The 11945-nt window shown below is 32.3% G+C and overlaps 1 protein-coding gene across 2 annotated transcripts in view; it reads left to right on the forward strand.

Moving 5' to 3' along the window:
- The window catches only part of Patsas (palmitoyltransferase Patsas), a 113599-nt gene extending 101884 nt beyond the window's left edge, over nt 1–11715 (forward strand). Inside the window, exon 6 of one of the 2 annotated variants that reach the window (XM_072529810.1) lies at nt 11202–11715. In XM_072529810.1, coding sequence (XP_072385911.1) covers nt 11202–11387 — 186 coding nt within the window. In that variant the 3' untranslated portion in view covers nt 11388–11715. The remainder of the gene's footprint in view (nt 1–11201) is intronic. The other variant, XM_072529809.1, reaches the window with a different exon arrangement.
- Nucleotides 11716–11945: the final 230 nt, after the last annotated feature.

The following is an 11945-nucleotide window of genomic DNA, read 5'->3' on the forward strand; positions in this document are numbered from 1 at the left end:
AAAATTTCCTACTCTAATGATATCCCTATTTTGTCCGGGGTCTTTCAAAACAAGTGCTGCCACCTATAGTCGTTTGAGAACGCGAATTAGCGAGTATTACAAAGATTTTTTTTTATATTTCTGGATACCTATATAAATCGATTTTGACATACATAAAATATAACGAAGATTTTTACATACATAGATATCTAATTACATTGGTTTTTACAAGCATTGAATTATGACACATTTATTTTTACATGCACTGATGTTTATATTTGGTTATACCTATATTTCCATTAATTTAAGAAAACTTAAAACTAACGAATTGTCACAGTTCTCTTCTATCGGTAGGTTACACTTTTTCCTTTCATTTGAACATGCCGGGCATTCGATTGAGATTTGTTGTACATTTAAACTGTTAAAACAATTACCGCAAATTGGATTAACACTTCCTACACTTTCTTCTATCTTGTAACTGTTGTTTTTATGTTTCGTAGTTTTTGATGAGATTGATTCCATTTTTGAAGCCACCGTTCATTTAATGTCTAGTTATTCTAGTGTTGTAAATATTTCTTATATGTTCCTAGTTTCTGTTAACTCTGTTGTTAACTGAAGATTTGGTGGCAGCATCTTTTCTTTTATACCCATGTATGGAATTTTCATGTGACGGAACTCACATAAATTTTACCATGGCATTCATTTGTTGAAGTTGGTACAAATGGTTCTTTATCAATTACAATAAAGAATGAGTTAGGTAAATTGTGCCTAAGCTAATCATAAACCATAGAACTTAAATAATCTGGTATTATTAGGCATCTGTCTAAGTTAGCGTTCAGGGCATATTCTAATGCTTTGTAGATTGCGAATATTTCTCCTGTATATATAACGAAGATATTTTGCCTACCACATAGGGTATTATTATAGGTAGGGGTATTATAGGGCTACATATATATCGTGCAAAAGCAAAAATTTGAGATTTTGTATTCATCAGTATAGTGATTGTGTATAAAACCACTCCTTTTTCTGATTTGGAGGAGTCACTATAAATATGTTGGTAATTCTGGTACTTATCAATCTTACTTACTGTAAAAATTTTTAACCATAGAGAAAGCAATAAGTTCATTACTAGTCTGTGATAACTTCATGTCTAGGAAGGATTTTCTGACCATCCAAGAGGGAGCAGTTAAGAGGTTGGTTTGGTATATTTTAGGGAAGATAATATTATTGATCATGTATCTATTAAGTCTTTCATAGAAAGGGGGTTTAGATCTTTTCAATCTTTCTTTTGAAGATATGTTGTATGGAAACAAGACGTAAAGACATTGTTTCTAACGGGATTTTTACTATTTGCTATGCTAAGATATTGTCTTCTTAATTTCAGAGGCATTTCTCCTACTAAACATAGTAAGCTATCTGTGGGTGGGTGCAAAAAGCTCCTAAGTCTATTCTTACAGAAGCATTTTGGATTGTTTGCAATTATTTTAAAAGTGATTTGACTGTATATCTAATGAGGCTTTTATATACTGCCAATAGGATATATTAATCACATCCCCAATTTTTAGTAGATAGGACTTTCATTATGTTCAAATATTTTTGATAAAGGTTTTTGAGATGATATATGTTGTATACAATTAAAATGTTTGTCAAAATTAATTTCAAGGAATTTGATACGATCAATATATTCTATTTTTTTTTAATAAAGCTTGTAAGTTTGGCACTAACATTACATTTTCTGACGAAGTGGATAAATATATATTTTTATGAGAACAAAATGCGATTCTCGATTTCATCGACCATTTTTCTAATCCAAAAATAATATATTGTAAAGTTTGTTTAATTAGTTCTATGTTTCTTCAATTTCCATAATACTGTTAATAGCAATAAGAGAAAGAGTTACACTAATCAATGGGATATTCAATTATCTTTGAGGGGTATCATTTTCCTGTACTTTTGTTTTAGAAATGAAATTGTCTACTTTTACTTCAAAGCTTCGGTATTATTAATTTTAGAATATTTCATTGTATATATACTTTTAATGAACACCTCTTCATAGTCATGAAAAATCAAGACAAATAGTTATTGCTGACTAAACACCTTATTGCAACAAACACCACTACTAATATTAAAACAAATCGACATAAAGATCTTTGAGAGTTCATGATACAGCTACATTTTTATATCTGTATCTTGGACTCAAGATATGTACCTAAAGGCACAGATTTAGCGGAACTTTTCTACTCAAATTTGGTTTAGGAATATGTCCTTAACCCATTATGACCCAAGTTATTTTTTTTTATAATTTATTAAAGAAACTAATATATTTTTATTAAAAATGAGTAATAATAGACAAATTAACAATTTTTTAACCCAAAAACTTATTAACTAACAAAAAAATATGTGTTACATAAATGTAACGCTAGGTCATTACGGTACCGTAACTAAAATAAAATAAACTCTTAAGAAACACAATGAAATTTATATTATAACTAGAATGTCTTCATATGAAAAGTATAATTGCAGTCAATATACAGGCCGATATCACATTCGCTACACATTGTTCGAGTACTACTGCTACACACCTTTCCTGTACAGCGATGTCTTTTGTTGTTAGGTATAAATATTAAAAGGTGATTGTTTCCATCGTACTTTAGATTGTCTGAGATTCTATTAAGCAAGACACTAAATATCGAAGAACTGCGTCTTTCTCCATGCTTTGGAGCATCTGTATATTTTTTAAGATATGACTGAGCAATACATGTTCTGAAATCTAATTGGGAAATCCTGGGGTAGTGGTGCTTGTAGAGTATCCAGTTGTTACTTATACTTGCATCAATAAGCCATGTGAAGATACACCACCACCACTTCTTTGAAAGGATTCCAATTATACATGTAGATATGTTTTGGTCCATTAAATCCGTTCCTCCCATATTATTGTTATATTTGGCAATGATTTGCGGTCTTGGAATTTGGACATATTTTTTTTTTCTGTTTTGCTATATCTACGCGTACAGTTCCCACAGGCGCAGCACCATAAGCTGTAGATGCAGCAGCCGCAACGTTATTGTCTACCCACTTTATAAAAAAAATACCATGATCGCTGTCGATACATGAAGCAAAACTACCACGGTCCTAATTTTTCAATTCTTTTTTTCTCGGTAGTGGACAAGTTTTAGGAATTCTGTCATCCCAAAGGTTCCCGTAATGTTATATCCTTTTAATTTCAAGTAGTTAAATAAGTTATGTTAGTGAAAAGATTATCCACATAGAAATGATAAGGAAATTTTTTTATGTGGTATCTGATCCAACATTTTTATCAGTGGAGTGGTAGGTTTTCCAAAGGTTTCCTCAACTGTGGTGTGTATATCATTTTGTTTACCTTGGTAAAATTCAAAATCTAGAAGATATATATTGTAGGAATTGAGCGCCCACATCTTGAAACCAAATCTAATTGGCTTTGTTTTTATAAATTGCTTGCACACGTGCTTGCCAAAGTATCGAATCATTGACTCATCATAAGACAGGTGCTCAAGGGGAACAACATCTTAATGAAAATTATTTTTTACCATATTTGCAAGCGGTCGGAGTTTAAAGTGTTTGTCATTAGCATCTACTTTGAAGTTATCTGCGCAGTGTATAAATCGCATTATCTGAGTGAATCTTTCTCGTCACATGGCATTATAAACTACTTTATTTCGCATGTCAGGCTGGCTGTCCCAAAAATGTCGCTTGCTAGGTTTGCAGTCGTATCCACTCACGATTAGAATGGCAATGAAACATCGAATTTTCTTCCGCCGTAATTTGAGGATCTGGACAGTTTTTAAAAATTGCACAACTTCTTGTTTCTGTTACTAACATATGGTTAATATTATCATGTAACATTTTTTCGAACAGAGCAACAGGATCTTCGATATTTTTTTTATTACTTTGCATAGGAAGAAGTCCTATAACTGATGGACATAAGGCGATCTTACAAAAATCGCAATGAAGAAAAATATAAAGAAACCCAGAAAATCATCCGAAACAAAATCAGGAAAGCCAAAGAAGAATGGATTAGCAGCAACTGTACGGAACTCGCAGATTTACTAAAAAAGCATGACTACTTTAATATATATAAAAAGATTAAGGAAGTCACAAATATGAAGAAAACAATCACTACAACTTTAGTAGATGAAAACAACCAAATACGTATACTCCCTCTATAACGAACACGGTTATTACGAGGTTTCGCTTATAACGAGATACATTAGATGTCCCGTGAAATTTCTGTTGAACTATAACCGTCTATAGCAAGGCAAATTTGGTTATAACGAGAGAAAATAAGATCCAAAAACGTGTTTTTTACGTTTTTGGTCGGGTCGTGGCTATAAATAAATACCTTTTCAAACAGACCCTCAATAAACTTAACTGCAGCCCACAATAAACTTCTTTACAACGAATAAATACAACTGTTTCACATCTGTAGAAAATATGAGGGAATTATACTGGACCATTTAAAGCAGTTAAAAATGACAGAGTTCTTAAAATTGCAGAAGCAATAGTTTATAATATCCTTGAAAATACGCTTTATACATTATGTAGTTGGAAAAAAATATACGTACAGATTTTTTATTTTAACGTATATCATTGATAATAAAAGTAAACAACTCTTTTATGTTTTAATATATTTCATTGACAATAAAAGTAAATAACTTTTTTTCAAAAACGCCATTCAAACAATATTTATTAGCATCTTATATTGCTAGGAATGGCTTCACTATAGGAAATTAATGGTTTAGAAAACTACAGATTCATATGTATGCACAGTATTATTATTGTCTGATATATCGAGATCGGCTTATAACGAGGTAATTAGTCTGTCATTTCAGTTCTCGTTATAGAGGGAGTCTACTGTAGTATATAGTTCAGAAAATGTAGAAGATATCTGGGAAAAATACATCAAAGATCTGTTTAATGACGAGAGAACGGAACCACAAATGAATATAGTACAAGAAATATATATATATATAATATATAATAAATATATAATATATTTACATCGGAAGTTACAAAAACAATCAACACGGCAAAGCCACGAAAAGTCTCAGGTCCAGATGAAATATACGTTGAGATGATAAAGCTTATCAATGAAGAAAATCTTCAGACGTTAACACTATTATTTCACAATATATATACCACTGGAGTCTTCCCAGAAGACTGACTTAGATCGACATTTATACCTATACCCAAGAAAAATAAAGCAAATAGATGCTCACAGTTCATATTAATTAGCCTGATGAGCCATTTTCTAAAAATTTTACTCCAAACTGTACATCAACGAATATACAGAGAATGCGAAAGAAACCTGAGAGACAATCAATTTGGATTTCTTATGGGGCTTGGCACAAAGGAGGCATTATTTGGCCTCCAGATATTACTACAAAAATGCCAAGATCAGCAAAAAGACGATTCTCTGTTTTATCGACTACGAAAAAGTGTTTGATCGAGTAAAACACACATAACTCATAAAAACTTTAACACGACATAGTATATAGACCATAACACTGTAGTACTTATTAAAAAACTATATTGGGATCAAATGGCGTCGATCAAAATAGACAATCGTCTGACAGCAGAATTACCAATAAAAAGAGGAGTTCGTCAGGGCTGTGTACTTTCTCCACTGTTATTCAATATATATTCCAAAAAGGAATATATATATATTCAATATATATAATCTCTCAAAATGCCCTCGAAAATATTAAAGGAGGAATAAAAATCAACGGAGAATACGTAAACAACTTAGATGCACAGACGACACCGTCATTATTGCGGACAGTGCTGAGGGTTTACAACGACTTTTGAATGTTATAATCAGAGAGGGAGATAGCTTAGGACTAAATATAAACACAAATAAAACAAAAGTAATGGCTGTTACACGTGCACCAAATGTCGACATTAATATTTGTATCTATAACAAATATATAGAACCAGTACAAAGATTCCAGTATCTTGGTTGCTGAATAACAAACGATCTTGACCACGAGTTCAAAATACGTGCTCGTATAGAATATGCTAGGTGTGCACTTCAACGAATAAAAAATTCCTAATAAACTCTACGTTATCGTTGGATATCCGATACCAATTTGTAAAAACGTTTATTTATTCCATATTGCTATACGGAGTGGAAACATGGACTCTCGGAATTACAAGTATGAGGCGTATAGAAGCCTTTGAGATGTGGGTTTTTTCGAAGGATGCTGAAGATCTCTTGGACAGAGCACGTGACCAACAACGAGGTGCTAAGAAGAATGAGTACTGAGAGAGAACTCCTAAATATTGTAAAAAACAGAAAAACGAGTTATCTAGGACATATTTACAGAGGAAAAAAACACAGCTTCCTACGACTTATAATGGAAGGAAAAGTGGAAGGAAGAAGAGGTCCAGGAGGAAGAAAATGCTCCTGGTTGAAGAATGTAAGAGACTGGATAGGCATGGACACACATTCGATACTAAGAACAGCTAAGATAGAGATCAATTTGCTGTAGTTATAGCCAACCTTCAGTAATGGAGAAAAAGATAGGAAAAGGTCGTGCATGTGACATAACTAAATCACAATTCTCGTTACAGTTGATTTTACTGTTAAGCTTAATTTTTTTTTGGGATATCGTCCCCCTCTTCCTGCTTTTCAAAATTCTCATTTTCTATTGTTTTACCGTCTGTAGTTTGTTCGGACGCATCATCTGAAAGAGCTTCGTCATCATCACCATCTTTATATTTTTTAAATGTAATTTTACAATTTTATGTGTTACATAACAGTAACACTAGGTCATAATGGGTTAAAAGTACGGTCTACCATTAAGTAACACCTTGTATAGAAGACAAGAAAACCGTGCCATTCGTTTTTATAAGGGAAACTGGTATTACTGGGCTCCCCTGCAAATATGTTAAAGGTGCTACTGAGAAGCGATTTATTTAAATAACTTTTTAACGGCATAGCAGAATTCGATGAAGTTATGGGATGTTGGGTATACGAAAAATTTTCTGATTTATCTGGAACAGCTTGCTCTCGATACATAAAATAAAATATTTAAATTTCGCGATATCAGATAAACTTATAGGTGGACCGAAAGACAGATCGATAGATACACTAACAGAAACGAGTTCCATGGATATTCGTTACGTAGATTAGTACAAAATATTTAAAAATAAATTATGTGTAAGCTTGTTAGCGTCGCTGTAAACCAATCTGCAATTAAATTAAGTATTATGTACTACATTTAGTTAATAAAGTTCCAGTAGATTTTGGGGTACTGTTCAAAGATGAATTACTAGTAGGTATAAGAACATCAGTAGAGCACATCGATACGTTTGTAGTGAAATGTTAAAATGTATGCTTACGCATCTCCCTTTTAAATTCTTCTATAAACGAATCAGAAATGGAATAAATACTTTAGTTAGACAAATAAAAAGGAAACACTGGCAGAGCTTTTCAAAACAGTTCGAACACGACTTCTACGGAACACAAAAAGAAATATGGAGAATGATCAGAGGACAAAGAAAAGAGATGTACTAACTAATAAAAATGGAACACATTCAGAAAGAAACATAGGTAGACTATTTTTGATCCTTATTTGCTAAAGCTGATGATAATAAACGACGACCAACACCAGAGTTGACGACAAATGAAGAAATAAATATTGAAAAGAAAGAGGTAAAGAAAGCATTAAGGAAATTAAAAAATAGAAAATCACCAGGAGAGGGCAAAATACCGAACGAACTTCTAAAGTACGGACGACTAGATCTAACCAAACAACTATTAAAACCAATCTACAAAATAATAGAACAAAACAGAATTCCTCAAGACTGGAAATCAAGCATATTAATAGCTCTCTTCAAAAAGAGAGACAAATCGGACCCGGAAAACTAAAGAGGAATTAATTTATTAAAACCAACACTAAAATTAACAACCAAAGTAATAACACATAAATTGAAGGAAATTATAACATTAGCAAAAAAACAACAAGATTTAGAAAATCAAGTCAAGAAAATCATGCACCGATGCTATATTTATAATGAGGCAAGTGCAAGAGAAATCATTAGAATACAATAAACCGGCATATCCATGTTTTGTAGACCTTAAGAAGGCATTTGATCGGGTTAAATTAAAGGACGTTATCCACATGTACTCAAGAGAGATACCTCTAGGAATAATCAAAACAATTGAAAATATCTAGCAAAGAAACAAAATAAAAGCAAATGTAGAAGAAGAACTAACTGGACCTATTGACGCTGATGAAATAAGACAGGTAGGTTCAATGAATCCTCTATTGTTCAACCTGATTATGAATGAAATAATAAAAAAAGTAAATTATTTACTATTTAAATGGGAATAAGCCACAATTAAAGGTTAAAATACGTTTATTGACGTTTCAATTTCCACTTCGGAAATCGTTCTCAAATATTTTCCTCATAATTTACTATGGAATCACTAACAGGAGAATTTTACTGTCATCATGGCATGTATTTGTCTTTTTAAAGAAGAATTACATGTTATGATCTTTTCTGACGGATATTCTCAAGTTAAAGTTGATTTCATGTAATCGAATGAACTATCTTATAAGTAAAGTCGTCCCAGGAACGCAACTCAACAATATTGGCAATATCATTTTAAAGTCGTCTACTTTATAATGTATAATGTATGTCTGAATTATCAATATAGATGAGTCAGATAAAATTAAATTATTAGAAGAATTTTTCACCAAGTAACAAAAAACAAAATTTGTTTAATTTACTAATGTTTGTATTTTGAGAACGATTTCGGAAGTGGAAATTGAAACGTCAATAAACGTATTTTAACCTTTAATTGTGGCTTAGTCCCATTTAAATAGTAATTAATTTAAAATGCCACAAGAAAATAGCTTCAGAACAAAAAAAGTAAAAACAAAACAAGGATATCAAATGGGAGAAAAACAACTTAAAATAATCTGCCATGCAGACAACTCAATAATACTCTCTCAAAGTGAAAATGATTTACAACGTATGCTGCACCAATTTAATATAACCACCAGAAACTTTAACATGTTAATTTCCTTAAAAAGGACAAAATGCATGGATACAACAGCAAATTTACTAAGATGGTCAAATAATAGAACAAGTGGAGTTTAAATATCTAGGCATTACATTATCTTGCTACGGAAAGCTCGAAACTGAAGTGAAAGATCAAGTGAATAGAGCAAACAGACCCGCAGGCTGCCTAAATAACACAATATGGAGAAATAAAAATATCGGGAAAGAAACGAAAGCAGGACAAAAAGGATATTGGAAACAGCAGAGATGAAAACACTTAGAAAAATTGATAGTAAGACACTATGGGACAGAGCTAGAAGTACAGATATACGACGTAGATGCAAGGTGGATAACATCAAGAACTGGGTAAGAAATAGAAGTGTAAAATACAACGCTCACATAAGACGAATAATAGAGTCATAATCAAATAAAGTAGTAAAGACGGCAAGAGACGGTTCCACAATAGGAAAACGATCAGTAGGAAGACCACGTAAACGATGGAACGACAACTTACTGGAGGCACATTAAAAAACAGACAGAGTCAAGTCTACATGAAAATAAGAAGAAGAAATTCTTTAAGGTGTAACTTATTTTTTTTGTGATTCTTCTTTTCGTTGTCTGTACTTCCCGCACTCTCGCTATACTCTTCGGATCTGTCTCAATGTTTTTGTTATCTTTACTCTGGTCTGGCTCAATGTTAAGAGGCTCAATTTAGAGAATAGTAAGAGCAATGTGAAAAGATCAAAATAGAGATAAAATAAAATAATCATTGGGAGCGTCCACCAAACTTAAAGCGGTGCAGCGGCGCAGTGCTTTTATGCTAAATAGCAGTAAATACTATTTTAGTATTAGACAGAGCTAGAAATAAGGGGCACCTTAGACCGCTGATTCAAATAACACTGGTCAGTTTATTAAAGAGACGCAACCTGGAGTATTTGGGTAAACATTATGAGACAATTTGAAAAATATGAACTTATGCATCTGATCATTCAGAAAAAGATCCAAGGTAAATGTAGTCCTGGTAGAAGAACACCAGGGCTGAAAAATCCAAGACAACGGCACGGAAAATCGATTACATCATTATTTAGAATTGCTGTTGATAACGGTTGTATTGATAATGATCGGTAAAGGTCAGGGCACTAAAAGAAGAAGAAGCAGCAGCCATGAAATTTTATAATTAGTTTTGCAGCTGTTTTCATTTGGCTGTCAGATTCAGAAACATGTTGATTATTGTTAGGAACTGATAAAGCTACTGCTGCAGCTACTGCTATTTAGCATAAAAGCACTGCGTCGCTTTACGTTGGGTAACCAATCCAATTGACTTCAGTTGAGCGCAAATTTCATAGTAGATATTATCGAAAACAGATGAACTGTCACATAGCGATATAAAATATAAAATTAAGTATCATTTTTATTTTGATCTGTATTTGGGAAAGGCGTTACAACATATGCCTATTTCTAATGTTTTATAAAAAAATTTCTTATATTTGTTTATAACGCACTGGAATAAAATCACTTAACCTTAAAGATTAATGCTAGTTACATTTTACAAATCTAGAATAAATTACAATTACAACTAGGCCTCGTTTACTCAATTTGAGTGAAAATTTAGTAAGTGGACAAGGGCCGAAGCCTTTGAAAACAGTAAAAGTGAAAAAAATAGTAACAGGATGGAACTCTTTGGAAAAGGAAGAAAATATAACAACAATTAAAGGAAAATAGGAAGTACTAGTAAGTAGGCAATACTGGTTAACACATAAAAGTTTAAAATTGAACTTAAAGTTTGAGAAATAAATTTTATAGATACTAAGGAGTTTGTACCCTGTGTTTGTTTGTCAAAAATGGTCGAATTTTATTGCTGTTTATTAAGGGTGTTTTTATCATTGATGGGTACTAGGAAATACCGCTGATGGGTGCCCCCGGTCGTTTAAGAGAATGGTTGGTTTAAAGAGGTATAAAAGAACGGGGATTTTCATTTCTAATGTCGAAACGCTCAGAATCGGTCGTTATATGCAGGTGGTCACTTTATACGAGTGGTCGCTTATAGAGGTTTTACTATACCTATATGTTTTTTTAATTTATTATTTACAAACAGTATAGTCTAAGTAATCGAATTTTTTCTTAAATATCTAGTACCCGAAAGACCTGGCAAATTCTAATAATTTCATTTTTAGATCCTCCACGCTTGCATGAACCTTACAACCAATGAAATGTTTAATTACAAGCGATATCCGTATCTCAGAGACAAGAGAGGAAGATACTTAAATCCATTTTCCAGAGGTCCAATTTTAAATCTCATTGAGTTTTTCTTTTGCACGCCCGAAGATTACGACGATGATTACGGATACGATTATATATGATACAGAAAAAATAGTTCCAATGCCGACAAAAACTCACGAAGATAGCTTTGCGCTTGTAAAATATTATTGGGAAATATATTACTAAGTATATGTTTCAGTATCAAAATAATAATGTTATAGAATGACAATAGAATTTTAGTTTAACCCACAGTTTAATTTTACCTCCTTAAAGAATCGATTTTAATTAAAACTCCTGCAAACAGAATGTACCAAACGCAAGATATTTATACGAGATTTCCCAATATCATTGGCCCCCGACTATATTACAACCCCCGAACCCCCGAATTACAATAGGTAACTAACCAGACCAAGATAAAATTGAAATTAATTTTAAGGCTAAATATGTAATTAATTTAAGTGTTGTTAGGGAGGGTAGTGTGCAGGGTAAACCATATAAATAATTTTTCTGTGTAAATTTAAAAAAATTGAAGTTATGTGAAAAAAGTGTAAATATAAAAGTTGTAGATCTTTTTATTACCTACAACTTTGCTATTTAACTTTTTTTTCACAGGACTTGTAGTTTTGCCGTCCAAACCATTGCGGTCCTTGTTCTAGATT

This window comes from Diabrotica undecimpunctata, chromosome 4 (assembly GCF_040954645.1).
Source record: "Diabrotica undecimpunctata isolate CICGRU chromosome 4, icDiaUnde3, whole genome shotgun sequence".
Taxonomy (NCBI): domain Eukaryota; kingdom Metazoa; phylum Arthropoda; class Insecta; order Coleoptera; family Chrysomelidae; genus Diabrotica; species Diabrotica undecimpunctata.